The 27,437-nt window shown below is 43.4% G+C and overlaps 1 protein-coding gene across 2 annotated transcripts in view; it reads right to left on the bottom strand.

Moving 5' to 3' along the window:
- Positions 1-2,543: 2,543 nt before the first annotated feature.
- Positions 2,544-27,437, bottom strand: part of LOC310868382 (cadherin-10-like) — a gene marked incomplete at both ends in the record, with an annotated part of 38,998 nt that continues 14,104 nt past the window's right edge. The window contains 10 exons of one of the 2 annotated variants that reach the window (XM_083778806.1): positions 2,544-2,909; positions 3,691-3,818; positions 5,001-5,252; positions 6,691-6,799; positions 7,212-7,377; positions 7,852-8,040; positions 13,750-14,003; positions 16,436-16,617; positions 16,983-17,150; positions 18,133-18,252. In XM_083778806.1, coding sequence (XP_083634932.1) covers positions 2,544-2,909; positions 3,691-3,818; positions 5,001-5,252; positions 6,691-6,799; positions 7,212-7,377; positions 7,852-8,040; positions 13,750-14,003; positions 16,436-16,617; positions 16,983-17,150; positions 18,133-18,252 — 1,934 coding nt within the window. The remainder of the gene's footprint in view (positions 2,910-3,690; positions 3,819-5,000; positions 5,253-6,690; positions 6,800-7,211; positions 7,378-7,851; positions 8,041-13,749; positions 14,004-16,435; positions 16,618-16,982; positions 17,151-18,132; positions 18,253-27,437) is intronic. The other variant, XM_083778807.1, reaches the window with a different exon arrangement.

Here is a 27,437-nt window from a genome sequence, read left to right as displayed (position 1 = left end):
ACCAATGTAACGTTGTGGTCTTGAGCCTACCAATGTAACGTTGTGGTCTTGAGCCTACCAATGTAACGTTGTGGTCTTGAGCCTACCAATGTAACGCTGTGGTCTTGAGCCTACCAATGTAACGTTGTGGTCTTGTTGTGGAGCTGCTTGATCACCTCCTCCTCCTCCTCCTCCTGTCCTTAAATTGCCAATACCAATAAATCCACACTAAAGTAGTGTGAATACTTCCACAGCCTAATCAATCTGTCAATCTTTGTCAACTCAGCATGTGTTGACAACCAGTGGCGGAACAACATTGGGCCGGGCCGGGGGGTGAGACAGCACGACCGGGCCTCACCGAACCTGACTCCCCCCCATGAACTCTTTCACCGAGCTGAGGCGCTCCAACACAAACAAATCTGACGCTAAGCTCCACACTACAAACACTGTGTAAAAAATAAATAGGCTACTCATCTTTGTGTTCTGTTTCACCGTATTGCTGAGTGATCGCACACAGGGAAAAGCAACAAGAAGGGGTTTAGAAGCGAAAAAGTCCGTTGTGGAGAAAAGGAAGTCCTCACAGAGTGATTAGCCTATGAGTGACAGCCAGGTGCTGAGGATGTCTGTTGGAGAGAGTGTGAGACAGACTCCACGGTGCTTGTACAGTACAGTCCAGCGCAGTACATTCTCATCAGACATGATATTTTGCTAAAGTGTAGGCTATTATAGGCTATATAAGCTCTGTATCTGGTTAATTGCGGGATTCGCGGGGGCCCGCTGGGTGAAGACGTGAGTGCTCTCTCGCTCTGTCTCTCTTTTCTCTCCCTCTCCCTGGGGGGTGTGTGGGGGGGGGGGAGATTTTAGTTGCGCTGCCTTCGACAGCGCTATATTTCTCCAGTAGCGGTGCCGAACCGAGAAAGTGACACATTATTTTGGATTATAAAACTGCGCAGATCTTTGCTTTGTTGATCGGTTTCGCGGATCGGTGGATTTTGCACGGCCGATCCGATACGATCGATCGGTGATCGGCCACGATCGATCGGCCACCGATTGATCGGAGCATCCCTAACTTTAACTATACATAATACATCTACAAGCTGCACAACACAACATATGATGTGTTGTGCAGCTTTTTGTGGGTAGAGGGACAAAAGGAGGGAGCAGTAACCGACCGTAACATCAACAGCAGCAGACTAGAACATTGCTTTTTTTTCCCCGTTTTATTAATAAAATAAGTATAAAAATATAAATATAAAACAGTATGACCCAGCCATTCAAACAGCTTGAATCCAGTGTATGACATTTATCCTACAACACAGAACCCCCCCCCCCCCATTACATAGTAACACCTACAATAGTTTGACAAACTGCAACGACCGTTCACATGGACATCGATAGCAAATAGCAAATAGCATATATACGGATGTTCATCATTAACCCATTCTGACCTGAGATCAGATTCTAAAAATGTCTATTACATCCTGACAGTTTCATTATTAACCCATTCTGACCTGAGATCAGATTCTAAAAGTGTCTTCGATTTTTCAAAAATAGCAGACCTACAAGCTCGTATCGCGCCACTCGGTGGCGCGATATGAGCTTGTAGATCTGCTATTTTTCAATAGCTAAAGCATGACATGATGCCGACACCAAAATGGGTGCCCGTTCAGAATGGGTTTAAAAACAGTTTTACAGTATCTAACGCAGCTGTGTCCCCCCCCCCCTGCACCCCCCACCCCACCTACCCCTGTCACCAATAATAAACACTGATAGTGTACAATACTACTATCTCTGAGGCTGTTACAAAACACATTGTCCACACCACTGTTCACAAAAGGTCCTAAAATGGCAAAGGCATCTTTACTGATTATAATATAGCGCACGCTAGGGGGGGGGTTTGGAGTACTGTTTTACTTCTTCCATTTTGGCACCAGGGAATGGATGGCAGGTGTCTTTGTGTGTACATGTGCGTGTGTGTGGTGTGTGTGTGGTGTGTGTGTGTGGTGTGTGTGTGTGTCAGAGACACAGATATAGATATAACAATAGAGGTGCTCAGTGGAGCTCATGTTCCCCACCAGAGAATCTCTCGTGTCATCAATATGATGTCATTCTTGCCCAAATATGTATGGCGCCAAGTGGCGCTCCACATTTGGACGTTATAGAGTTGGAGGCCAGTTTAGCCTGGCGGAATGTGGATTGGCAGGATGGTGGATCTGATGAGATGAATAATTCGCACGCACGCACGTACGTACGCACTTCTCAATTCTCAGTTCACTCTTTAATCACATACAGTAGCACGGTAGCATAGCCAATAGACCATGGAGCCCCTGGGTTAAATGTTTCACCTCAAGTGAATGCTGCGTTCCAATTTTGACAAACGCTTAGCTTGTATCTTACAATTCAAAGAATGTAATACTCAATCAGAATCAAACAACCTTCTAGTTTCGAGTTAAAAGTGCAGCCGTGGCAGGTGAAAGAGAGCCGAACAGAGCTTGAAGGAGGGGGATTATAATTACAAAAGAGTGCAGGGGATACATTTATCTCCTTGTCTCGTCTCTGTGCCGCTAGGTGTCCCGGGTGGGGCTCTTGCCTATGTACATTTCGGCCAGCTTCTTGAACGGCGGCCCCCAGCCGCTGAGATAATCGTACTCGTGGTCGCTCTCGGTAGACTCGGCCGACTCCAGCGAGCTCAGGGACTCCGCCGGCGAGCCGCTGCCCTCGTAGGCGTACGTGGCCAGCGAGTCGTACGGCGGCGCCGTGGGGTCGACGTCGTTCTCCCGCAGCCGACCGCTGATGAAGTCCCGCACGTCGGCGTTGTCCTTGATGGGCGACGCCCGGCGGAAGGGGAACAGCATCTCGGGGATGATGTCCCGCCGCATCTTGTTGGCGTCGATCACCTCCGGGTTGCGCAGCGTGCCGATGTCGAACGCCTGCGTGTAGGGTTGTCACAGTTATTACATAATGACCGTCTAATCGCAATCATTTGAAATAATTGATTTTTTTTGTCATCATGTCCATACATAAAATCACACCTGTGTGAACTGAGTGGTGCAACTCCTCTCTCTCTCTCTCTCTCTCTCATTAGCAGGCAACAGTGCAACACTATCTCTCTCTCTCTCTCTCTCTCTCTCTCTCTCTCTCTGTTTCTGGCACAACAGCGCCACTTTTGCCCCTATTGGTACTCTAAACGGACATAGTCACATTAGAACATAGGTTTGGACATTGCTGTTCCTTGGAGTGGTTGCAACACTCAAAAAGTAGAAATAGCAGATCTACAAGCTTACAACGCGCCACTTTGTGTCACGTAGGTGAAAAGTGTCTTGCTATATGTCAGTTATTTCTCATATTATCTGCCCTGTGCACCTATAGAGGGTGCCGCTGGGATCACTGCGTTGGATCATAGTTATTGGTTCACTATTAACCCATTCAGGACGGGAACCCCTACTGGGGTTCTGTACAGTATGTGCAGTATTAAAAGATTACAAAATTGTGATGCTAAATATTAGTTTTTTCAGAATACTTAGAAGGCGTTTTTAGACTCGGCCTCAACCTGGGGCCGTTTCTAAAAACAAATTCTTCTAAAAATCCTGAAAGTGTTCTGAAAACCCTATATGTTTCTATGTCAGTGGTGCTCAACCTTTTCAATGTCAAGGACTCCAACAAAAATGACATGTATTTGGGTTAAAATGTGTGATCGTGACAGCCCTATACCTGCGTGTCCTCTTCGCCGCCGCCCTCGTCGTTGTAGCTGACCACGTTGTCCCGCACGTCCTCCTTGGAGAGGATCAGAGGCTCCTTCTTCCTCTGTCGCCGCAGGGTCGCGAACAGCACCACGATCACTGTGAGCGAGGGGAGGAAAGATAAGGGGAAAAGGAAATAACAGAACAGAGTAGTGTTCAGTCTGAGACTCGTACCCAAGTGGAGACACACTTAGCTATCAGTGATATATTCCCGGCAGGCCGGCACTGCCTCAAGCGTCCTCTTATTAAAGATTGAGCAGGAAAAAAAGAGAAGAAAAAACACGCTATTAAAAAAAAAAGAAAAAACGTCTTTTGGAATGAACCCCGCTATGCAGAGGAGTGCATGTGAGTTCCTAATTCTCCTGGAAGCTCTCATTCAGGACAAGTAAAAACTCTGCTTCACTTATCTACTGCACCCCCACCACCACCTCCTACGCACTTTTCCTATCCACGTTTTTCCTCTCCGGTGGTTTCAGGGAGTAGTCTTGCTTGCCTCCAACCATGTGTTAATTACTGTCACTTTTAGGGGCTCTATACTTTCCAACAGTTCCAATTTGGTCTAAACGACACAGGAAGCTCTGCATTGAGCCAAAAGGGAGGCAACGGGGGGGGGGAAACGATCGTCAGAGATAGGTGTGAAGACAGACTGTAATAGGAGTTAAAGCTAGAAAAGCCGTTGGATAATGAGCAGATGTCATGATATGTCGCTTCAGAGGAGAGCAAAAAAGGGGGTTTCAACCTTCAGCATGCTCAGTCTGAACACAATTAAATCTCTCCACAGCCAACCAGACAGGTGACTGGCAGGGAGTTATAGAACAGGGAGATGCTGAGCGCATCATGGGCTAAGTCTGTCAGTGCCAATATGCTCGCATGAGTTGCAGTTTTCCGAGGGAGGGTTAGGGTTTGAGAGAGAGAGCCACAGAACATGGAAGAATTGAAAGGAACATCGGTTTTTATTGCGTGTAACATGCACAGGGGGAGAGGCTGCCCATGTAGACACATGGTCTTGCGTAGCCAGACCTAATCAGAGAACTTCCCTACCAATACATCAGGGCTAGGCCTACATACAAAAAGAAAAGGAAAATATGTATTACAGAACCAATACAATCAGTGTGGTCCTTGATAGAGGGATGGTACCACAATTATAGTTTTAGGACACGCATGCATGCATGTACACAGACACACACACACACACACACACACGCACACGCACACGCACACGCACACACACGCACGCACGCACGCACACACACACACACACACAGGGCATTGCCCACTCACTAAGCAGTATGATGACACAGAGCAGGATGGCCACCAGGGCTCCAGTGATCAGCCCGTCTGAAAAGGGCAGGACTTCAGGGTTGCAGGACTGCATGTTGCCGCGCCTGTCGCAGGAGCACACGCGCACGACGAGCGTGCTGGTGCTGCTCTGGATGGGGTAGTCGTTGTCCGAGATGACCACGGGCAGGAAGTACACGCTCATCTCTCTCCGGCTGAACCCGCCCCTTCTCGTCAGGATGTTGGCAGTGTTATCTATCAGTGGAGACGCACGGGAGGAACGCGACTTTTAAGGCGTCTAGAAAGCAATACAGTGTCACCCTGCGAAACTTTTGAAAAACTGTCTTGAGGGGGCGTCTAACAACGCATTCTATCCTATGCTGTACTGACACTGTCATGTACAAGCAGCAGTTATCAACTCGCCCAGCAGAATGCCAGGGTTATTGTGTTGAAATGTCGAACATAAATTGAGTCGATCTGACAGGAACAATAGTGCAGCAGTACTGCAGAAAATATGCCTTGACACTGGTTATTGATTAATGGCTGTGCTACCTACATTGTGCACCTAGATGGAGGTGTTTGTATTTTAGGATTGTATTCCTTCATGGCTATTTCCGTAGGGTTCACGTGGGAGAGAGTGTGATTCACCCATTGCTTACATCACATGTATACCTGGTGTAAACATGTGATGGGTCAATAAACCTCTCAGTTGGTATATTTTGCACTTTCTTTTCTCCCCCATCTTGACCCTGGGCACTGCCAATTAAACTCAATCACGTACATTTTCCTCCCACAATGTAACATCATGCCAGATGATACAGTATACTATAGTAGTATACTGTACAGTATTAAAGGGATTGTGACATTAACAAAAAGGTTTTGGAATTGTTCTTATTTTTTTTAGGTTTTCTAATCTCAATTGCACCCAAAAAACATGAACTTTTAACATTCAGTAGATTTTCTGTGATCTGGGGTTTTCTGGCTCAAACAGGTGCTCTGATTTTCCTGCTGTTTGTGATGTAAGATCCTGCAAATCCCATATATGTCAATGGGATTTGCCAGCAGATGTCACTGTTTTCACTGTTTTGCCTGTTTTCATTGTAGCTCAAAAGGCTTCCAAACCCCAAAGAAAACTTCAGACCACAGAAAATCCACTGAATGTTCAAAGTTCAGGTTTTTTGGGTGTAATTGAGGTCATAAAACCTAAAAGAAAAAAGAAAAAGACAAAGAAATTCAAATGAATGTCATAAAACCTTTAACAGGTTGTGAGCCCAAAACGTCCACAGACGTCCTGGGAAATCCTGTTATATAGTGTGCACAAGACGTTTGTGGACGTCTTGGCAAAAAAATTAATGAATGAATGAATGTAAAAAGTGGGCACCCTGGGTTATTTTTTTTAACCCATTCTGACCGGGCACCCATTTTGGTGTCAGCATCATGTTATGCTTTAGCTATTGAAAAATAGCAGATCTACAAGCTCATATCGCGCCGAGTGGCGCGATATGAGCTTGTAGGTCTGCTATTTTTTGAAAAATCGAAGAACGACTGACATTTTTTTAATCTGATCTCAGGTCAGAATGGGTTCATCAGACCAGTGTGTGTCCGGCGGAAACCTTGTATGAATCTGATCTCAGGTCAGAATGGGTTAAAGTGTTGTGTGTCCACACAATGTGTTTTTAAAAGCACATTGTACCTTCTCTGTCTTCAACGGTGAAGTTTGGGTTGTTGGAGCTGATACTGAAGACAAACTTGTGTCCAACGAGGGGCTCATCCGTGTCAACTGCACTTATCGTCTGAATCAACTGTGAGAAGTATAACATAGGAACCGTTCAAAATGGTCATTCATGCCTGTCTTTGTTTCCCACACAGCTTTCAGTTTTAAAGATATATTCAGTGATTTCACTTAATTCAAATATCACTTATTTTTTTGTTTTGTTGTGATAATCCTCCCTACTATAGAGTGTGCTGGCCATATAAGGAGTTCCTCCCTGTCCCCAGTTAACCCCTGGGGTCAAAAAACCTTAGGTTTCGTTTTTGACTCTCTATCCTAATTGGACGAAAGGCTGGGTCCCACAGCCAAAAACGAAACCTAAGGTTTTTTGAGTGAAATCACTGAATATACCTTTAAGTTTCACTTACACTTACACTTACACTTACACAATAATAATTCCACCAATATTTATTAACTATGAGATGCTATTGACGTTAAATCACCTGTCCTGCTTTGACGTTCTCACAGACAAATGTGTCGTAGGGCATCGCAAATTCTGGTGCGTTATCATTGACGTCCAACACTTTGATGAATACCGGCACTCGAGTTGTCTGCCGTGGGTTATCTGAAACAGAAATGTACAAAAAAACATTTGCCATAATATAGAATCTATACAGCGCACGCACGTGCATGTGCACGCACACACACACACACCAATGCAAAGTCAATTGATAATCACTGCTAGTGGTTATAATGTAATATAATCACTAGCAGTATAGCTAATATCTAAGAGATAGAATCACGCAATCACATATCCATGCTAATACTGAGAAGATAGCATCAGGCATTCTGTCGGAGGTATAATTACTGGGAGCTGAAGCTAGATATTAACCCATTCTGACCTGAGATCAGATTCATACGAGTTTTCCACTGGACACACACTGGTCTGATTAACCCATTCTGACCTGAGATCAGATTCTAAAAAATGTCAGTCGCTCTTCGATTTTTCAAAAATAGCAGACCTACAAGCTCGTATCGCGCCACTCGGTGGCGCGATATGAGCTTGTAGATCTGCTTTTTAAATAGCTAAAGCATAACATGATGCTGACACCAAAATGGGTGCCCGGTCAGAATGGGTTAAACAGATATAGATCATATAAAATAAAATGAGGCAATAAAATAAAAGAATAATTACTTATTTCCGTTGCGAGCACAGAGATGTTGTGCCACTTGGACGTCTCTCTGTCCAGTGCTTTCAGCGTGGTGACGGTGCCGTTGGTGGAGTCGATGTTAAACAGCCTCTCCAGGTCCGTGTGGCGGTCAATGGAGTATCTAAACAAAAATGAGCAGGAGGGGTGGTGGGTGGGTGGGTGCCGTGTTTCTGGACCTGTGCAAGGCATTTGATACGCTCACTCACTCCTACAGTACTGTCTAAAATGAAGCTCTTTGTTCACTTACTTCATTCGATTCAGTCCTATACCGACTTGATTGCTCCTGTGTTTTGGATTAAAATATCAAATATCTCTAAAGAGCCTGCATTACGGGAGTTGATCTAGCTTTGGATCATTGTTGTCACCACATTTGAGGAATGTTACTTTACTGATTATGTTATGGATTATTTTCAATTTCAATTTCTACTCCACTACATCTCAGAGGCCAATATTGTACTTTTTACTTACAATTTCTTTTTTTTTAATGGTGCAACCACGCCAAGGAACAGAAATGTCTGTGTGTGCCTACTGTATGTATGTGTTGGTTCATGAGCACCAGTATCACTATGACTACCAGTAGGGGGCGCTGTTGTGCCAGAAACAGAGAGAGAGAGAGATAGTGTTAGTGCTGCACTGTTGCCCGCTAATGAGAGAGGAGAGGATCACGGGTGTGATTTTTTACTATAGGGAGGGAGGAGTTTAGCTCAGAACGGGTTATTCTGGTTGCCATTTTCCTGCCTACCTGTAGGCTAGTAGGCTATACAGTAGTAGTAGGCTGCTGCTTAAAGGACCTATAACATGAAATTCAACTTTTTCAATTTATTTTGTGTTTTTGGGGCTCCCATATGTGTTTTCTACCCCCACAAATAACCAATTTTGAACAATCAGGCCTTCATGTCATATGGGTGTTTTAATGGAAATTGCTCTCAGAAACAGCTCGACTGATTTTGGCCTCATCGTGATGTCATCAATGTCACCCTACTTTGTATAATTCCTCCTTTTCTTCAGTCTTCAGTTGCAAATTTGCATTTCCACTTTGTTTGCAATGTCCACCATTGTTGATTTTCCAAGCTGGCATGGAATGGAAACGAGCCTGGTTTTATCTAGCATCAGTATTATAATGACTCAAATATTAAACTAGAAAAAGTGCCCTTCCGGGCACAGGTCTCCACCAGGTTATCCACAGATCCGTGCAGTTAGAGGTAAAAACACTTTTCGGCCAGTTATAGCGCCACCTTGAGGCTGAGTTGAAATTGTTCATGTGGCATTTCGTCCTCGGCCTAGTGGGAATGTGGGTGCACAATTTCACGGAAATCACGCGATGTGTTCATGATTTGCAGCATTTTGTTTGAAACTGAGCACTCCTGTGAACTTTGGAAGCCAATCTTAACCAATCAGGATGGAGTCTGATAAATCTGAAAGACCCGTTTCGTTGAATGGCTCTAGAGAGACTGTGTACCAATTTGCGTGATGTTTGGACAAAATCTGTAGGTGTACTGTGCAAAAACTTGTTTTGCACAAAGCGGCCTCCTGGTGGCGCTATAACAGGCCGTTCTGGAAAGTTTGGGGCAGAGGTTCATCGTTGGCATCCAGGGAGTGTGTGTGCAAAATATGGCATCGACCGGGTTAACGGTGGCCGAGATTAGCTGTTCACGGACACACGGACGGACGGACGGACGGACGGACGGACGGACGGACACACAAATGGACGGACGGAGTGCAAAACATACTCTCCCCACATGCCTTCGGCCTGGTGGAGACAATAATCTGCATATCAGCACCCCCACCACCTCAGGACATTGTGGTACTGCAGCTAAAACTGCTTTCAAAGTCCAGAAAGAAAATGACAAGGCCTGGTTATATCAGAGTGGTGATTGAGGCTCAAACCATTAGAAATAACTTTGATATGATTATTAAATATTAAAAGCAGTTTTAAAATGCATGTTATTTGCGCTTTAAATAATTAGTCGAACCCGCGGCACACTGCCAGACTGGATTACCAACCGAGGTGCCCAGACGACTACGCCAACCGCCCCGGGCCCAGTAAGTTGATTATGTAACAACACACTGGCGCACAAGCCACAGCTTATTTTGCACATGCACATCATAACCGATCGAGACCTCTTTAATCTGAAATTGCATTTGATGAAGCATAATTTTATTTTCCACAAGCCCTTTAGGGTTTATGATATAGGAACAGGACTCCCTCAACAATGTATCTGCACACTCAAGCTGTAACAATTACTCAGACGGTAACAAAATTGTCTGTATATATATACATGACACATTGCTTATTGTTTCCAACTGGGCAGGTTCAGGTTCATTTATTTGTTTGTCCCCAACTCCCCGAAGGGCGATTTGGTGTACAGCAAAGCATAACAGGAAGACACATGAATCACATAAAACACAGTAAAAAAAAAAAACATGGAACACATAGAAAATAAAAAACAGGATGGCAGTTCAAGGTATCAGTGTAGCAATGGAATTCATAACGGCGACAAAGTGACCACCTCCTCCTATCTGCACTGGATAGACACAGGCACGAAGGAGAATTTATACCTGTTACTTGTGCCCCCTGGAACATTTAGCCGGAAGGAAGCAGCCTGTACTTAGCCCTCTAAGACCCAGCGTTGCTTTTTAGCAACAATTTTATTTAATTTAATTACTAATTTTTTTTTTCTGTTCTTTTTTCACCTAAACGTCATCAGTGATGTTCATTGCAATGCCATTTCAATGCCATTGGTCATGATATTTGCATATAAATACCCCCCACAGAGGCTGAAATTCACACCAAAAAACATTTTTGAACATTTTTTTAACCTAAGACTTTTGACCTTTACCCTAATAAAAGTAGGTACAATAATTGTAATATATGTTTTTTTGTGATCATTAGAATGTCTAGAACATGTTTTATTCATTATTGTGAAAGATATCCCCCAAATGTAAATTATTAATTTATTATATTATTATATAATTATTATATAATTATTATAAATTTTCCATCAAACTTTTTTTTCTTTTTATTTTTTTAACATATGTTTTAGTGTCAGTCCTAGTAGTACAAAGTAGTAGTAAGGTTGAAATCTATTTTTTGCAAGTAGAAATTAATGCGGGTGTTAGAGGGCTAGAGCTGAGGGGATGGGAGTTGTCCGTACTAATGGACCTGCACCTGCATTTATTCCCTCCTATATTTTGTCAGGAAATTATACATCCCTCTCAGTAGCCCCTCAACTCATGTATCGTAGTCCACTTAAAGGTATATTCAGTGATTTCACTTTATTCAAATATCACTTTTTTGTTTTGATAATCCTCCCTAGTGCTGACCATATAAGGAGTTCCTCCATGTCTCTTGACCCCTGGGGTCAAAAAACCTTAGGTTTCGGTTTTGGCTAGAAAGGCCTTCTAGCCTTCATCCAATCAGGATAGAGAGGGTTCCTTCCTTGGTGCACCTGCTGTTGGCCTATTGCGTCATTGCGTGTGTCCCCCTCTGTAGAGCGTGCATGTGCACATCTTGTTACCGGGGCGGACTGTTTTTTTTCTCCAAATCAGAAATCACCCACATCACTGAATGCTCCTTTAATAGGGGCGGTGGTGGCTCAGGGGTAGAGTCCCTGGTTGGTAACCGTAAGGTTGCCAGTTCGAACCCGGGCTCCCCCAGAGTTACTGTCGAAGTGTCCTTGAGCAAGACACTGAACCCCTAATTGCTCCCGATGTGCTAGTTGGTGCCTTGCATGGTTTCCGCTGCCATCGGTGTATGAATGTGTGTGTGAATGGGTGAATGTAATGCACAATCTCTGTAAAGCGCCTTGGATAAAGGCGCTATATAAATGCACCATTTACCATTTAATATGTTCCACTGACATTTATGCGACACGATATGTTGCACCAAGGCAGAGGCGGCATATCTCTGCCATATGTGAGGAATATCGACACTTTGACTTTGTGCCGTAACACAAGAGATGTCTTACATCATTCTGGGGGGAACAAACACAGTCTATATTTGCTTCATCTCTCCAAAGGGGACACCGTGAATAATTTGTTTGAGTGGTGACACAGACACACACGGCCATGCTGATGGGTTAGATTTGGCCGAGCGAGCACATAATCACACGCACTCTCCCGTAAGAGAGGACACTTCGCATTTACAGTGTAGTGTTTGGTTGCTATGTTGATGTTGTTGTTGATTCCTGTGCCATGGTATTTAAAGCTGGGACCACGAGGCTTGGTCCCAATCGCTTTTACCAGGATGAATCATCACACGTACTAACACCATGTTTCTACATGGTTTGACGAGTGTTAACTTTTTCGCTGCTATCTACGTTTATAAACGTAGCCAGTGTATCGGTACCTACTGGCTCTATTTATGCGTATGTTCGTAGACAACCATATACTCCATATATGAAAGCAGCGACCGTCAGTTTACCTTTTTAGCATTCCCCCGGTTTAGTATGGAGAGCCTCCACCAGTCCCCACCAGCTATGGGATCTTTAAATCCAGCTCCATTGAGTCTCTCCATTAAAGGAGAATTCCATGCTAGAAGGCTTTCTTACCTTTCTTTGTAGTCGTTACGTCCCCACCAAAGAGGTCCAGGTGTTATTTTGTGCAAAAGCTCCTTATTGGCTATCTCCCCTACCATAAGCCCTAAATGATTTAATTGAATGGGGCTATGAATGGGACTATGGGGTGTTGTGCTAATTCGCTTATTTCCATAGCTAAACATTTTTTGTACAGTATTATATCCTCTCTTCATAATGTAAATAATATCCCAAGCTGCACAGTTTACTACTTATTTAGATGGAAATAAGCAAATTAGCACAACACCCCATAGCCCCATTCAATTCCCATTCAAATCAATGCAATTCATTGAGCGCTTATGGTAGGGGAAATAGCCAATAAGGAGCTTTTGCACAAAAGAACACCTGGACCTCTTTGGTGGGGATGTAACAACTACAAAGAAAGGTAAGAAAACCTTCTTATGGAATTCTCCTTTAACAGGATTTTCAAAGCGCTGTATCTCAAAAGTTCCGAGCGCTGTCTATGGTGAGCCGCCGCGCACACGACGATCGTACATCTATTGTGAGTTTGTACCGCATCGCTGAGCAAATGTAACTGGTTGTGATGATAGCTAAGGGGTCTGAGCTAATGTGAGTTATGTGACTGATACTGTGCTCATTACAAAAGCTTCCTGAATAACCCGGAAAGGAAACCAGGACAGTAGAGTTAGAGTGGACGGGTGGCGTTCCTTAGGTGTGCATATTATGCTGCCACCTGGCGACAGGTGAATCAGTGAAAAACGTGGGTATTATTTTTTTTTTAACCCATTCTGACCTGAGATCAGATTCTAAAAAATGTCAGTCGTTCTTCGATTTTTCAAAAATAGCAGACCTACAAGCTCGTATCGCGCCACTCGGTGGCGCGGTATGAGCTTGTAGATCTGCTGTTTTTCAATAGCTAAAGCATAACATGATGCTGACACCAAAATGGGTGCCCGGTCAGAATGGGTTAAACCTAAAAAAGAATAATGGAGCTGGGAACTTCTCCTTTGGTCCAGAATGTGAGAATGGTTCAGTGAAAAAAGTGTATGGGATTTTTCACACGGGTGAATTTCACCCGAACACCTGCCTGTAGGAAAAAAAACAGGGATGTGGGCAGGGAAACAAACCTACCTTCTATGTCACTGACAATACAGTTGATTCTGAGCATTATATAGGCTATACCCACCTCAGACAACGGCAACATTCTGAAAATGACAAAAAATATAATTGTCCGGGTGAAAATCACCCGTGTTTTTTAGTGTTCGAGGGTTGAGAAAGATTTGTGTCGGACTCACTTGAGCGGTTCGTTGGCGGCGTCCGGGTCCCGTGCCGACGCGACGCCCACGAAGCTGCCGGCCGCCGTGTCCTCGTGCACGTCGATGATGTAGGGGTTCCTGGTGAAGATGGGCGGCTCATCCACGTCCTCCACCGCCACACGCACCGTGGCATGGTCCTTGAACTGCACCCCCTGGAGGAACCGCGAGTCCAGATACGTGTTTCTCACTTCCACCTTGAACTCATAGTCCCTCTTGGTCTCATAATCCAGCGGCTGAAAGATGTGAAGAGCCGGAGGGCCAGAGGAATCAAGTTTGTAGACGGTAACAACAACAACAACACAATAGGCCTACAGCCTTTTTCAAATAGGAAACTTGCACAGCACCCTTCATCTAACCTTCTGTCCACCAGATAAAATAATTCTAAAACCCAAGCAGGAATACTGATATTGAAAATCTTATGAACGGAGCTGAGGCAGAGTGTGTTCCAATCTCCTCTGACTGCACCGAAGCAGCTCTTGAAAGTAAATATAAAGAAAAATGTTACTTTTTATGGAAATTGTGATAACAGAAGAGGGAAATGGGGTATATTTATGGCCCTGCATAGAAAACAAGACCGTTTTAAATGTGGATTTTAGTGACGTTACTGGTAGAATCTTGGGTTGTAGTTTTACAGCTATACCTGGGTGAGATCATGATCCAAATATTCTCATCTTTGCACCATGAGTTCAAAATTAAACACAAAATGCATCACAGATGAACATTCAGTTTCAGTTTAGATTATTTATAGTACAAAATCACCCCAAGGGGTCTCTGTGGACTTTACAACATTAACGCATCAAAAAACTAATCAAAGACACAAAACATAGCAATAAAAAAACATATAGTAAAACATGGTAAAATGTGCATAGTTATGGATCATACAGATTAAAACTAGGCGGAACCGTAGTGCATAGAAAGAATATGTGTTTTTAGTAGGGATGCACCGAAAGGGAAATTCTTGGCCGAAACCGAATACCGAATATAGGAAACAGTTGGCCGAAAACCGAATACCGAATAGCCGAATACATCTTCGTTGTAAAGCTACCTAATTATGGCAAAAGACATGATTATGGATTTTCATAATCGATTCATTGGGCGATTATTTAAACGATTAATCGATTAATCGGATTATGGCACCTTTTTGCAATTACCTTTAAAGGTATATTCCGTGATTTCACTTAATTCAAATATCACTTATTAGTTTTTAGCTTCCAGGGAGTTTCTGACATCTTGAGGGAGAGCGTTCCAGAGACAGGGGGCACAATGTGTGAAAGCTCTGCCCCTAACCGTTCTTTTATTGTGTGTTGTGACTTAGGTCTTGGAGGGATGTATATTTTTTACTAAACTGGATATGTAAGGTGGTGTGACTCCATTTAAGGTTTTATAGGTCAGGAGGAGTATCTTGAAGTCGGCTCTGGCCTGTATGGGTAACCAGTGTAGTTCTATTAGTGTTGGTGTGATGTGGTCAAATTTCCTTTTTTCTGGTGAGTACTCTAGCTGCTGCGTTTTGGACTAATCTAAGACCATTTGTTGGAGAAGAGGGTATTGCAGTAATCTATTCTTGAGGTGATGAAAGCGTGGACCAGGGTTTCGGCATCGGGAAGTGAAAGTATTGGTCTTGGACGGATTCTAGCAGCAACGTTGCGCAGATGGAAGAAGGCAGATTTTGTGATGCTTTTTATGTGGTGTGTGAAAGATAGGGATGTGTCAGAAATTACTCCTACGTTTCGGACTGTTGGTTTGTGGGTTATTGGGCAGCCATCGAGGTTAACCCATTCTGACCTGAGATCAGATTCATACGAGGTTTCCACTGGACAAACGCTGGTCTGACGAACCCATTCTGACCTGAGATCAGATTCTAAAAATGTCAGTCGTTCTTCGATTTTTCAAAAATGGCAGACCTACAAGCTCGTATCGCGCCACTCGGTGGCGCGATATGAGCTTGTAGATCTGCTATTTTTCAATAGCTAAAGCATAACATGATGCTAATACCAAAATGGGTGCCCGGTCAGAATGGGTTAAGGGTTATGTTATTGAACAGATGGGTATGTTTGGCTGGACCCGACCGACTAGCAGCATCTCTGATTTGGCAGAGTTCAGGTGCAGGAAGGAGCTGTTCATCCATTCCTTGATTTGGTTCATGCTCCTCCCGTCTAGGACACATTTAGTTGAGGCCAGTGTAAAATAGCTGTATGACACTCATTATTTGAATGCAGATAATTGTAATGCAAGAGCAACATTATGTCATGTTAGTGTGGAGTGACGGAGGCTTTGTGGGCAGAATTAATGATGGTATTGAAGTAATAAGTGCAAACATGTAGATTGTTTTGTTTTTGTCGTAATTATGTGTATTAATTAATTCATAATTATGTTTATTTTCCTCTATTTATTTCCATGTGCTTATACTGTTTGTTTCACTCTGAGGACCAATTTGGAGATGCATTTTATTTGCTTTATTTGCTATCATGCTTTTAATTGCTATCCTCTGTTACTATGAGATGCTGTTTCTCTTTGAATATTAATACAATGAATTAATGGATCTAATTATATATTCTATTTTTTTTTCTTTGAATATTGATTTAATTATCAGATTTTCATTGGTTGGTTGATTGATTGATTGGTCGATTGATTGATTTCCAGCATTTAAAACTATCTGTTCATTTACCTGTTTAACTGTGATGACCCCCTCCTGCGTGGCCTGGTCTGTGATGATGTTGAACATGTCGTGGCCGCCAACAATGCTGTAGTCCATCTCTGCGTTGCGGCCAACATCTGGGTCGTCTGCTTTGATCCGGCCAATGGTGTCGCCGATTTCCTTCGACTCCACCACAGTCATACGAAAGGAATCTGTAGGGAAATAACACAAGTTTTGGTGTGTGTGTGTGTGTGTTTGTGTGTGTGTTTGCATTGCACATGTTTGTCAGTGTGTATTTGTGTACTTGCTTGGTTCATTGTGCATGTGTAAATAGAAGCACAATTCTTCTAAACACATTCAGTTCTAACGTATTTATAGCAGACCTACAAGCTCGTAGCGCGCCACTCAGCACAAAATATAAACAATAAATGAGATAGACAGACATGTAGAAAATATGTTAACAATTTACAATTTAGGCATTTAGCAGACGCTCTTAATCCAGAGCGACTTACATTAAGCAAGAACAAAAAAGCATGGGAATACATCACATAAAAACATTTATCAAGAAACTTCTTACGGTTAGCGAAGCGTGGCGGGCTGTCGTTGACGTCTGACAGAGTGATGCTGACCGTGGTGGTCCCTGAGAGCCCCCCCATCTGTCCAGCCATGTCTTTAGCCTGGATCACGACCTGGTAGTTCTCCTTCACCTCCCGGTCCATGCCGGGCAGGGCCGTCTTGATGGTGCCTGCGGAGAACGATTGGTAGCACAAATAATTCAATAGTCACGGCAAGTTTGTGTGTTTTGTAGTATGTCTGTCTGTCAGCCGCCCATAGCTGAGCGGTAAGTGAGCCCACTGGTCAAGAGCCCCTGGTTGTCCCAGGTACGATCCCATGAGGCCAGGCCAATGTGTGTCCCGCTGTCCCTGAGCAAGACGATCCCATGAGGCCAGGCCAATGTGTGTCCCGCTGTCCCTGAGCAAGACCCTTCACCCCTAATTGCTCCCTGAGCGCCACACAAAGGCTACTCACTGCAATGGCTGCTCGCCTAGTGATTATCAGGATGGGTAAATACAGATGACAAATGTCACATTATGTGCAAATATACAGTGTCCAAGAACACCCAAGGAGTGGGGACCATTATTATTACGATGATTAGTATTATATTATTGTCTGTCACAAACTCCACATGCCCCAACATTTTATTTACTTGCTATAGTGTCAACTCCTTTATATCCCTTTGTCGGATCTGTGGTTAGACTGCCATATTTGCCGATACCGATATGACCCTTAGAGTATATATATGAATAGAGAAGGCACCCAGAGGAAATCTTGAGGCGAAATGGACATAGTGGCCGAATGAAGGTATTGCAGCCTGGCCCCAAACACATGAACGCGCTGTCCGTTGACTAACATTGTACACGTTCACGACGGACGACGCTCGTGCGCGTTCAATGGCAGCGCGTTCATGTGTTTGGGGCCACTCACCATTGCAATCCGTCCCAGAATGCACTCTGTTCTTACCCGGAAGGAGGAGTGAATCCGCCTCATGCGCTTTTGAGCAACTCAATGCAAGTGGATGGGAGAACTCGGGTGTCTTCTCTATAGATATATAACTCTATGATATGACCAAATAAGGGCCGATCTGATACTTTTCCGATACGATACAGTATCGGGGAACATCTCTAGTGCTTTAATATCAGTTTAATGTCTCGTGGGCGATAGCTTACCAGTTTCAGAATCCACAGAAAAATATGGCTGTCCCTGCAGGATGCTGTAAACAAGTTGGGCGCTGTTCCCGTATGTCTGATCGTCGGCATCGGTGGCCGTTATCGTGGCGACAGACATACCTGTCAAAGAACAGAGCGGGTCAAAATCAACTCACATTAAAAGGCAGTGTTGAGCTAAATACATTAACCCATTCTGAACGGGCACCCATTTTGGTGTCGGCATCATGTTATGCTTTAGCTATTTAAAAATAGCAGATCTACAAGCTCATATCGCGCCACCGAGTGGCGCGATACGAGCTTGTAGGTCTGCTATTTTTGTAAAAATCGAAGAACGACTGACGTTTTTAGAATCTGATCTCAGGTCAGAATGGGTTAATCAGACCAGTGTGTGTCCAGTGGAAACCTCGTATGAATCTGATCTCAGGTCAGAATGGGTTAATATGTTTTTTGTTCACATTTGTCAATCAATCAATCAATCAATTTGCCTATACCTGCCTGCTGTATGGTTGTACTACAGTAGAGAATTGTCTATTTTATTTTGGTCCACTGGAATAGTGAGCAGTTGTGGTTTTGTTTGTGTTGGAGATCAGCATGCAGAAAGTAGCATGGAACCCTGTTTGTGTTGGAGATCAGCATGCAGAAAGTAGCATGGAACCCTGTTTGTGTTGGAGATCAGCATGCAGAAAGTAGCATGGAACCCTGTTTGTGTTGGAGATCAGCATGCAGAAAGTAGCATGGAACCCTGTTTGTTTGTGTTGGAGATCAGCATGCAGAAAGTATAGCATGGAACCCTGTTTGTGTTGGAGATCAGCATGCAGAAAGTATAGCATGGAACCCTGTTTGTTTGTGTTGGAGATCAGCATGCAGAAAGTAGCATGGAACCCTGTTTGTTTGTGTTGGAGATCAGCATGCAGAAAGTAGCATGGAACCCTGTTTGTTTGTGTTGGAGATCAGCATGCAGAAAGTAGCATGGAACCCTGTTTGTTTGTGTTGGAGATCAGCATGCAGAAAGTAGCATGGAACCCTGTTTGTGTTGGAGATCAGCATGCAGAAAGTAGCATGGAACCCTGTTTGTGTTGGAGATCAGCATGCAGAAAGTAGCATGGAACCCTGTTTGTGTTGGAGATCAGCATGCAGAAAGTAGCATGGAACCCTGTTTGTGTTGGAGATCAGCATGCAGAAAGTAGCATGGAACCCTGTTTGTTTGTGTTGGAGATCAGCATGCAGAAAGTATAGCATGGAACCCTGTTTGTGTTGGAGATCAGCATGCAGAAAGTAGCATGGAACCCTGTTTGTTTGTGTTGGAGATCAGCATGCAGAAAGTAGCATGGAACCCTGTTTGTGTTGGAGATCAGCATGCAGAAAGTATAGCATGGAACCCTGTTTGTGTTGGAGATCAGCATGCAGAAAGTAGCATGGAACCCTGTTTGTGTTGGAGATCAGCATGCAGAAAGTAGCATGGAACCCTGTTTGTTTGTGTTGGAGATCAGCATGCAGAAAGTATAGCATGGAACCCTGTTTGTGTTGGAGATCAGCATGCAGAAAGTATAGCATGGAACCCTGTTTGTGTTGGAGATCAGCATGCAGAAAGTAGCATGGAACCCTGTTTGTTTGTGTTGGAGATCAGCATGCAGAAAGTATAGCATGGAACCCTGTTTGTGTTGGAGATCAGCATGCAGAAAGTATAGCATGGAACCCTGTTTGTGTTGGAGATCAGCATGCAGAAAGTAGCATGGAACCCTGTTTGTGTTGGAGATCAGCATGCAGAAAGTAGCATGGAACCCTGTTTGTGTTGGAGATCAGCATGCAGAAAGTAGCATGGAACCCTGTTTGTTTGTGTTGGAGATCAGCATGCAGAAAGTATAGCATGGAACCCTGTTTGTGTTGGAGATCAGCATGCAGAAAGTAGCATGGAACCCTGTTTGTGTTGGAGATCAGCATGCAGAAAGTATAGCATGGAACCCTGTTTGTTTGTGTTGGAGATCAGCATGCAGAAAGTAGCATGGAACCCTGTTTGTGTTAGAGATCAGCATGCAGAAAGTAGCATGGAACCCTGTTTGTGTTGGAGATCAGCATGCAGAAAGTAGCATGGAACCCTGTTTGTGTTGGAGATCAGCATGCAGAAAGTAGCATGGAACCCTGTTTGTGTTGGAGATCAGCATGCAGAAAGTAGCATGGAACCCTGTTTGTGTTGGAGATCAGCATGCAGAAAGTAGCATGGAACCCTGTTTGTGTTAGAGATCAGCATGCAGAAAGTAGCATGGAACCCTGTGTTGGAGATCAGCATGCAGAAAGTATAGCATGGAACCCTGTTTGTGTTGGAGATCAGCATGCAGAAAGTAGCATGGATGGAACCCTGAGATCAGCATGCAGAAAGTAGCATGGATGGAACCCTGAGATCAGCATGCAGATCAGCATGCAGAAAGTAGCATGGAACCCTGTGTTGGAGATCAGCATGCAGAAAGTAGCATGGAACCCTGCATGCAGCATGCAGATCAGCATGCAGAAAGTAGCATGGAACCCTGCATGCAGCATGCAGATCAGCATGCAGAAAGTAGCATGGAACCCTGCATGCAGCATGCAGATCAGCATGCAGAAAGTAGCATGGAACCCTGCATGCAGCATGCAGAGCAGCATGCAGAAAGTAGCATGGAACCCTGCATGCAGCATGCAGAGCAGCATGCAGAAAGTAGCATGGATGGAACCCTGCCAGCAAGCCTCAACAAACACAAAGTATATTGGGTGCCTCACTGCATGCCTTTACCATACAGTACCTAGGCAACAAACTAAACTAACCCATTCTGACCTGAGATCAGATTCATACGAGGTTTCCACTGGACACACGCTGGTCTGACGAACCCATTCTGACCTGAGATCAGATTCTAGAAATGTCAGTCGCTCTTCGATTTTTCAAAAATAGAAGACCTACAAGCTCGTATCGCGCCACTCGGTGGCGCGATATGAGCTTGTAGATCTGCTATTTTTAAATAGCTAAAGCATAACATGATGCTGACACCAAAATGGGTGTCCGGTCAGAATGGGCTAAACTGAGCAACCATAGCATGTTAGTGTATGTCTACGCAATGGAAATAATAGAAAGATGGCCTCTACGGTAGGCCTATACAGTATATTGACATTTTATGTTCTCGTCTTGTTATGCTTTAGTTAATCCACACAACAGGTCTCTCCAATAATACTACCACAAATTTCAAAAAACTGTCCTTGGCATTGCGAGGCCCCTCTGTGTCGCTGTGTCCTGTTGGGGCAGAATGTCACCATGCATACTAATGAAAGTCTGAACATCTGTCCCACTTTGTCCCTGCACTGACTATAAAAGGGAGCCAGCTTCATGGCTGGCTTGCTTTATTAATCACACATTCTTCCAACACGTATAAGGCCTTTATTTGGCGTGTGTGTGTGTGTGCGTGCGTGCGTGCATGCACGCGCCCGCAGGCATCATCGGCATCATACGTTATTCTAATATGATTCAGAAGGATCCATGAATCTCCATGATGGATGTGCTATGGATTTCAAAGAGGGCCGGTGGTTATTTATGTTTTGTGTTGCCTTATTGCACCCATGTATTAATTTGCAGTTGTAATTGGGATAATTATTTTTGTGGATTTTGCCTGGATTGCTTTTCATATAGGCTGGAATTCATATGAACCAGAACACAGTCAGGCAAAGGCACTTTTAATGACTTAACAGTTACAAAGTAAACTTTACAGTTTCCTACATAATTTAGAAAATGGCATTAGGCCTATTTGTGAACAAAAAAACCACCATATGAATGAGTGAATGAATTAATTAATACATAAATGCATAAAAAGGCACCAGAATGTGTATTTGTGGCACCCACAAAACGTTATATTGTTTATTGATGTAATTCATTTTTCCTATGAATACACACATGCATGAGTATGTCATTAGACTCCAGGACCTGGCTAAGATATGTATGCACTTCATTTAGCGGAGAATATCTCAACTGTTCTTGGCTAATATGACCGCTGTGAACAACTTAGGAACTGTGAAAAATTCTCTATCCGGGGCGAAATACCCAAAAATGACCACACCCTTTAAAAAATAACCGCCACTTAAAGGGATTGTGACATTAAAAAAAAGGTTTTGGAATTGTTCTTATTTTTTTTAGGTTTTCTAATCTCAATTGCACCCAAAAAACATGAACTTTTAACATTCAGTAGATTTTCTGTGATATGGGGTTTTCTGGCTCAAACAGGTGCTCTGATTTGCCGGCAGTAAGTGATGTAAGACCCTGCAAATCCCATATATGTCAATGGGATTTGCCAGCAGATGTCACTGTTTTCACTGTTGCCTGTTTTCATTGTAGCTCAAAAGGCCCAAAAAACCCCAAAGAAAACTTCAGACCACAGAAAATCCACTGAATGTTCAAAGTCCAGGTTTTTTGGGTGTAATTGAGGTCATAAAACCTAAAAGAAAAAAGAAAAAGAAAAAGAAATGAAAATGAATGTCATAAAACCTTTAAACCTCTATGCCTCTATCTTCTAAACCGTTGGAGCTACAGATGCTCTGAGATGCTCAAAAAAAGACTCATGTTTGAATACTCAATAGACCGTATGCACACGGTGGTCATCTTTCCATAAGTTAATGGCAGGGTGGAAACTAGCCACAATTTGCCAATGACCGCCCATACATCCAAACAGACAAAGTCCTATCTAATTGTATTAAATTATGTCAAACTCACCAACATTGCAGCTGTACAAAAAGCTTTAATTATCCTCTTTCTATCTGCAAAGTGTTTGTTTCATAAAAATCCACAGTAGACGAGTTATGAGCTACTTTATGTCAAGAAATTCCTTGCAGGTTTTCAAGTGTTTGGAAGCGCTCATTGAATAATCAATCAACGGCCCTGCGTACCACCAGTTTTTAATTTGCACATAATGCAGGAGGCAGCAGGATGTCTCAAAAGTACAGAACATACAGTTAAAGCATGGCTTGGCTTGGCAATGAATACGAGCTAAAGCATTGTGTAAATCCTGCATGATATTGAACAGTGAACGACCACACTTTGCCAAATGATAATGGCTCTGTGCCAAGTTTCAACTGTCTCTAAACTACTTAGAATTCACTACAATGTGTTCTATAAACATTATTGATGACTTAATGGCTGTTGTTTTTTTGATATTATGTTCATACCGTATGTTCATATCTATAGAGTGTCTCTACCAGGCGATTAAACACTGCGCCGCGGTAACACAATGTTTTGTAACATGGAGGGAGAGGGAGATCATATTATGTTGTGGAAAACAGTTCTACAATTTCGGTTGTGCTTGCTTGTGCAATTTGACGCATGCAATAAAGTATAAAGAGATAAGGATAATATGACTCTAAACTATAAACCAGCATGAACCAAAAATCTACAAACTCACTCACAACGCGTCGCAATGTGCTGTGTGCTCATGGCAGCTCTGGCTTGAAGTGTTTTCTCCAATTACGGCTTACGGCTACACAAATGTTCAGATTACAAAAGGGCTCTCACCCTTTTGTAATGGATGTTACAATTCTCCTAGGGCGGGTATAAGTACCGGCCGGCCTATCTTCCGTATTGTTCAATAAAAAGCAAAGTTTAATCAGTTTTTGGCCATGATTGTGCTTTCAACAATGCGGAAGATACGGGTAATTATACCCACCCGAGGAGTTTTGTAACATCCGTGGCTCTGGGGCGAGCACTTTATATTTGAAATCTGAACATGTAATGTATACGTTGTAAATGGGAAAAGTGCATAAAACAGGTTGAAGTTCCGCCATGACAGACCAGCGTCATGTGAACAACGGCTAAATCGTCTCTTATACTTAATAATAAGTCAACTTTTCGAGGGCGACTGAACGATTGCGTTCCAGATGTCCTTCTGATGGATGTTGTGGGCGTTCCTGTCTACCTTCGTGTCAGTGTATATATTCATGTGGATGAGTTTAATGCTGTACCACTGTAGGGTGTGAAGAACAGCCAACTAGTGACAGTAGGGGGCAGTGTCTGCAATTTGCTGCAAGAATCCATTACCTGTATAGACCGATTCACAGAGGGGTGCCCTGGGCGCGGCCATTACTGAGGGGTAATCCATGGAGCAGGTGCTCCATAGGCCAGGTGTAGCTAATCAGTGCTGTTGCACTCAATGGTACACCTCAGTAATGGCCGCACCCAGGAAACCCTCTGTGAATCGGTCTATACTGTGGATCTTGTGAAAGAGCAGACACGTTTTCCTTGTTATTCCTTGTGTCTTCTGTCTTGTATTTCAGGTTAGTATTAATGACCATCTTTCATCATTTCATCATTCTGAATCCATTCCAAGCATTAGTTTTGCATGAAAAACACTCCTTGGGCTAAAAATGGCCATAGCCAGAATGATGAAATGATGTTTGACACGTCACATGCTATTTAAAGCATAATGACATTTAGAACATTTTGCCCTTTTGGCTGTAAATGGTACCCCAACTTTCAGCAGCTGTCACCAATTCCCCTAGGGTGGTTGAATATAAACCAATGTGGGGTGTGTTAGTAGACACCTTTACAAACACATTGGTGAAAAACTTTATTCCCAGATTTGACATTATAGCCTACTGATAAATGTGATAATATTCCCTGACTATCTTGTCTCTTTCCAAGTAATTAATGCAGTGACACTGCAATGTTTGATACTGATGAAAATGGCATTTTGCTGAGAGATGCATTATGAAGAGAAGTTATGCTGTATGCTGAGGATTGTGTAATGGAAAAGTGAGTTTGTATAATGACAGAACGATTGTTATTGTTTATGATTGTTGAATACACAAAAGATGGACATTGAAAATACAATGGAGAAAGATAGAAAGAAAGAAAGAGAGAGAATAGATTTGGGGTTTAAGGGTTTGGGGTTTGTCCTGTAATTCAGGTTAACCTATAAACTGAAAATCATGTACCCACGCCTTGGACTTGTAACATCTCTTAGAGTGGGTACGTACGTGGGTACGTACGTCTGTAATCCAGGTAACTCGAGAACAGTTCGCCCCACCGACTTCAAATTCGATTGTTCCACACCCCCACAGGGAGTGCAGTGCCCGGTGTCGAGGCCGTTGGATAGCCTGTTGTCCAGAACCAGCACAAAAGCCTCTGCTCAGGCTCTGGACCTGATCACAGCCTATATCTCCATATATGGAGCTGGGCTGTTCTGGCATCACAAGGCTGGTTCTGACATCCGCATAGACTCCATATTTGGGCATGCCTGACAAAGAACTCCATATATGAGCATAAAAGGGACACAGACATAATAACTGGGTGGGAGGCATGCATTTCCAACTTGCATCGTTCCAAGTAGGCCAGCTCTAGTGTATTTTAAAGTTAACACTGACATTGTAGTTGCTGTCCAAAATAATGTTTTGTGACCTTTACTGTGAGAAATAACTTGTGACCGAAGGGTGTGGCTTTGAAGTCTATCTCTATCTCAGGTTTCCAGCCTGATTTGCTGCGTTCCGTGATTTGTTTTGTCACTTCACTAGTCAGTCTGGAAAGGGTCCTGTCTCACTCGTATTTCATAACGTCACCTGTTACGTAGCCACATTGTATTTCATAACGTCACCTGTTACGTAGCCACATTGTATTTCATAACGTCACCTGTTACGTAGCCACATTGTATTTCATAACGTCACCTGTTACGTAGCCACATTGTATTTCATAACGTCACCTGTTACGTAGCCACATTGTATTTCATAACGTCACCTGTTACGTAGCCACATTGTATTTCATAACGTCACCTGTTACGTAGCCACATTGTATTTCATAACGTCACCTGTTACGTAGCCACATTGTATTTCATAACGTCACCTGTTACGTAGCCACATTGTATTTCATAACGACACCTGTTACGTAGCCACATTGTATTTCATAACGTCACCTGTTACGTAGCCACATTGTATTTCATAACGTCACCTGTTACGTAGCCACATTGTATTTCATAACGTCACCTGTTACGTAGCCACATTGTATTTCATAACGTCACCTGTTACGTAGCCACATTGTATTTCATAACGTCACCTGTTACGTAGCCACATTGTATTTCATAACGTCACCTGTTACGTAGCCACATTGTATTTCATAACGTCACCTGTTACGTAGCCACATTGTATTTCATAACGTCACCTGTTACGTAGCCACATTGTATTTCATAACGACACCTGTTACGTAGCCACATTGTATTTCATAACGACACCTGTTACGTAGCCACATTGTATTTCATAACGTCACCTGTTACGTAGCCACATTGTATTTCATAACGTCACCTGTTACGTAGCCACATTGTATTTCATAACGTCACCTGTTACGTAGCCACACTGTATTTCATAACGTCACCTGTTACGTAGCCACATTGTATTTCATAACGTCACCTGTTACGTAGCCACATTGTATTTCATAACGTCACCTGTTACGTAGCCACATTGTATTTCATAACGTCACCTGTTACGTAGCCACATTGCATTTCATAACGTCACCTGTTACGTAGCCACATTGTATTTCATAACGTCACCTGTTACGTAGCCACATTGTATTTCATAACGTCACCTGTTACGTAGCCACATTGTATTTCATAACGTCACCTGTTACGTAGCCACATTGTATTTCATAACGTCACCTGTTACGTAGCCACATTGTATTTCATAACGTCACCTGTTACGTAGCCACATTGTATTTCATAACGTCACCTGTTACGTAGCCACATTGTATTTCATAACGTCACCTGTTACGTAGCCACATTGTATTTCATAACGTCACCTGTTACGTAGCCACATTGTTGCTGATACGTCATCAGCCAGCCTGACTCTGTCCATGCTTTTCTCACTGTTCTATCTTTTACATACAGTGTCCCGCCTACTTTGGAGATAGGATCCTTTACCAGACTGACTAGATGCATTAACGTTCTACGCCCTGGAGACGGATTTCCATCATGAGGATTCCTTATTGGCAGTGGCGTGCACAGATAGACACTAGGGGGTGCTAGATCACCCCCTGCCAGTTTCACTCTGGACAGCAATGTGCCCTTTTGAACCCTCCACCCCCCCCCCCCCCCCAACAACTGTTTTGTTTTGTACAGTGTACACTGTACAGTATGTGGACCATGGTGACATTGATCAATTCTTGATGAAAAGCTTCTAATATATTATGTATGCCCCAAAATCTATAAATCTCACACTATTAAGGCAACCGGCTGGTTTCACGCGCTGCACAAGGTGCCCTTTTTTCACTTGAGCACCTGCCCCGCTAAATGTCTGTGCACGCCACTGCATTATTGGACATA

The sequence above is a fragment of the Protomyctophum parallelum genome, assembly GCF_964188405.1.
Source record: "Protomyctophum parallelum genome assembly, chromosome: 12".
Taxonomy (NCBI): Eukaryota; Metazoa; Chordata; class Actinopteri; order Myctophiformes; family Myctophidae; genus Protomyctophum; species Protomyctophum parallelum.
This window is presented reverse-complemented; position numbering and strand designations above follow the sequence as displayed.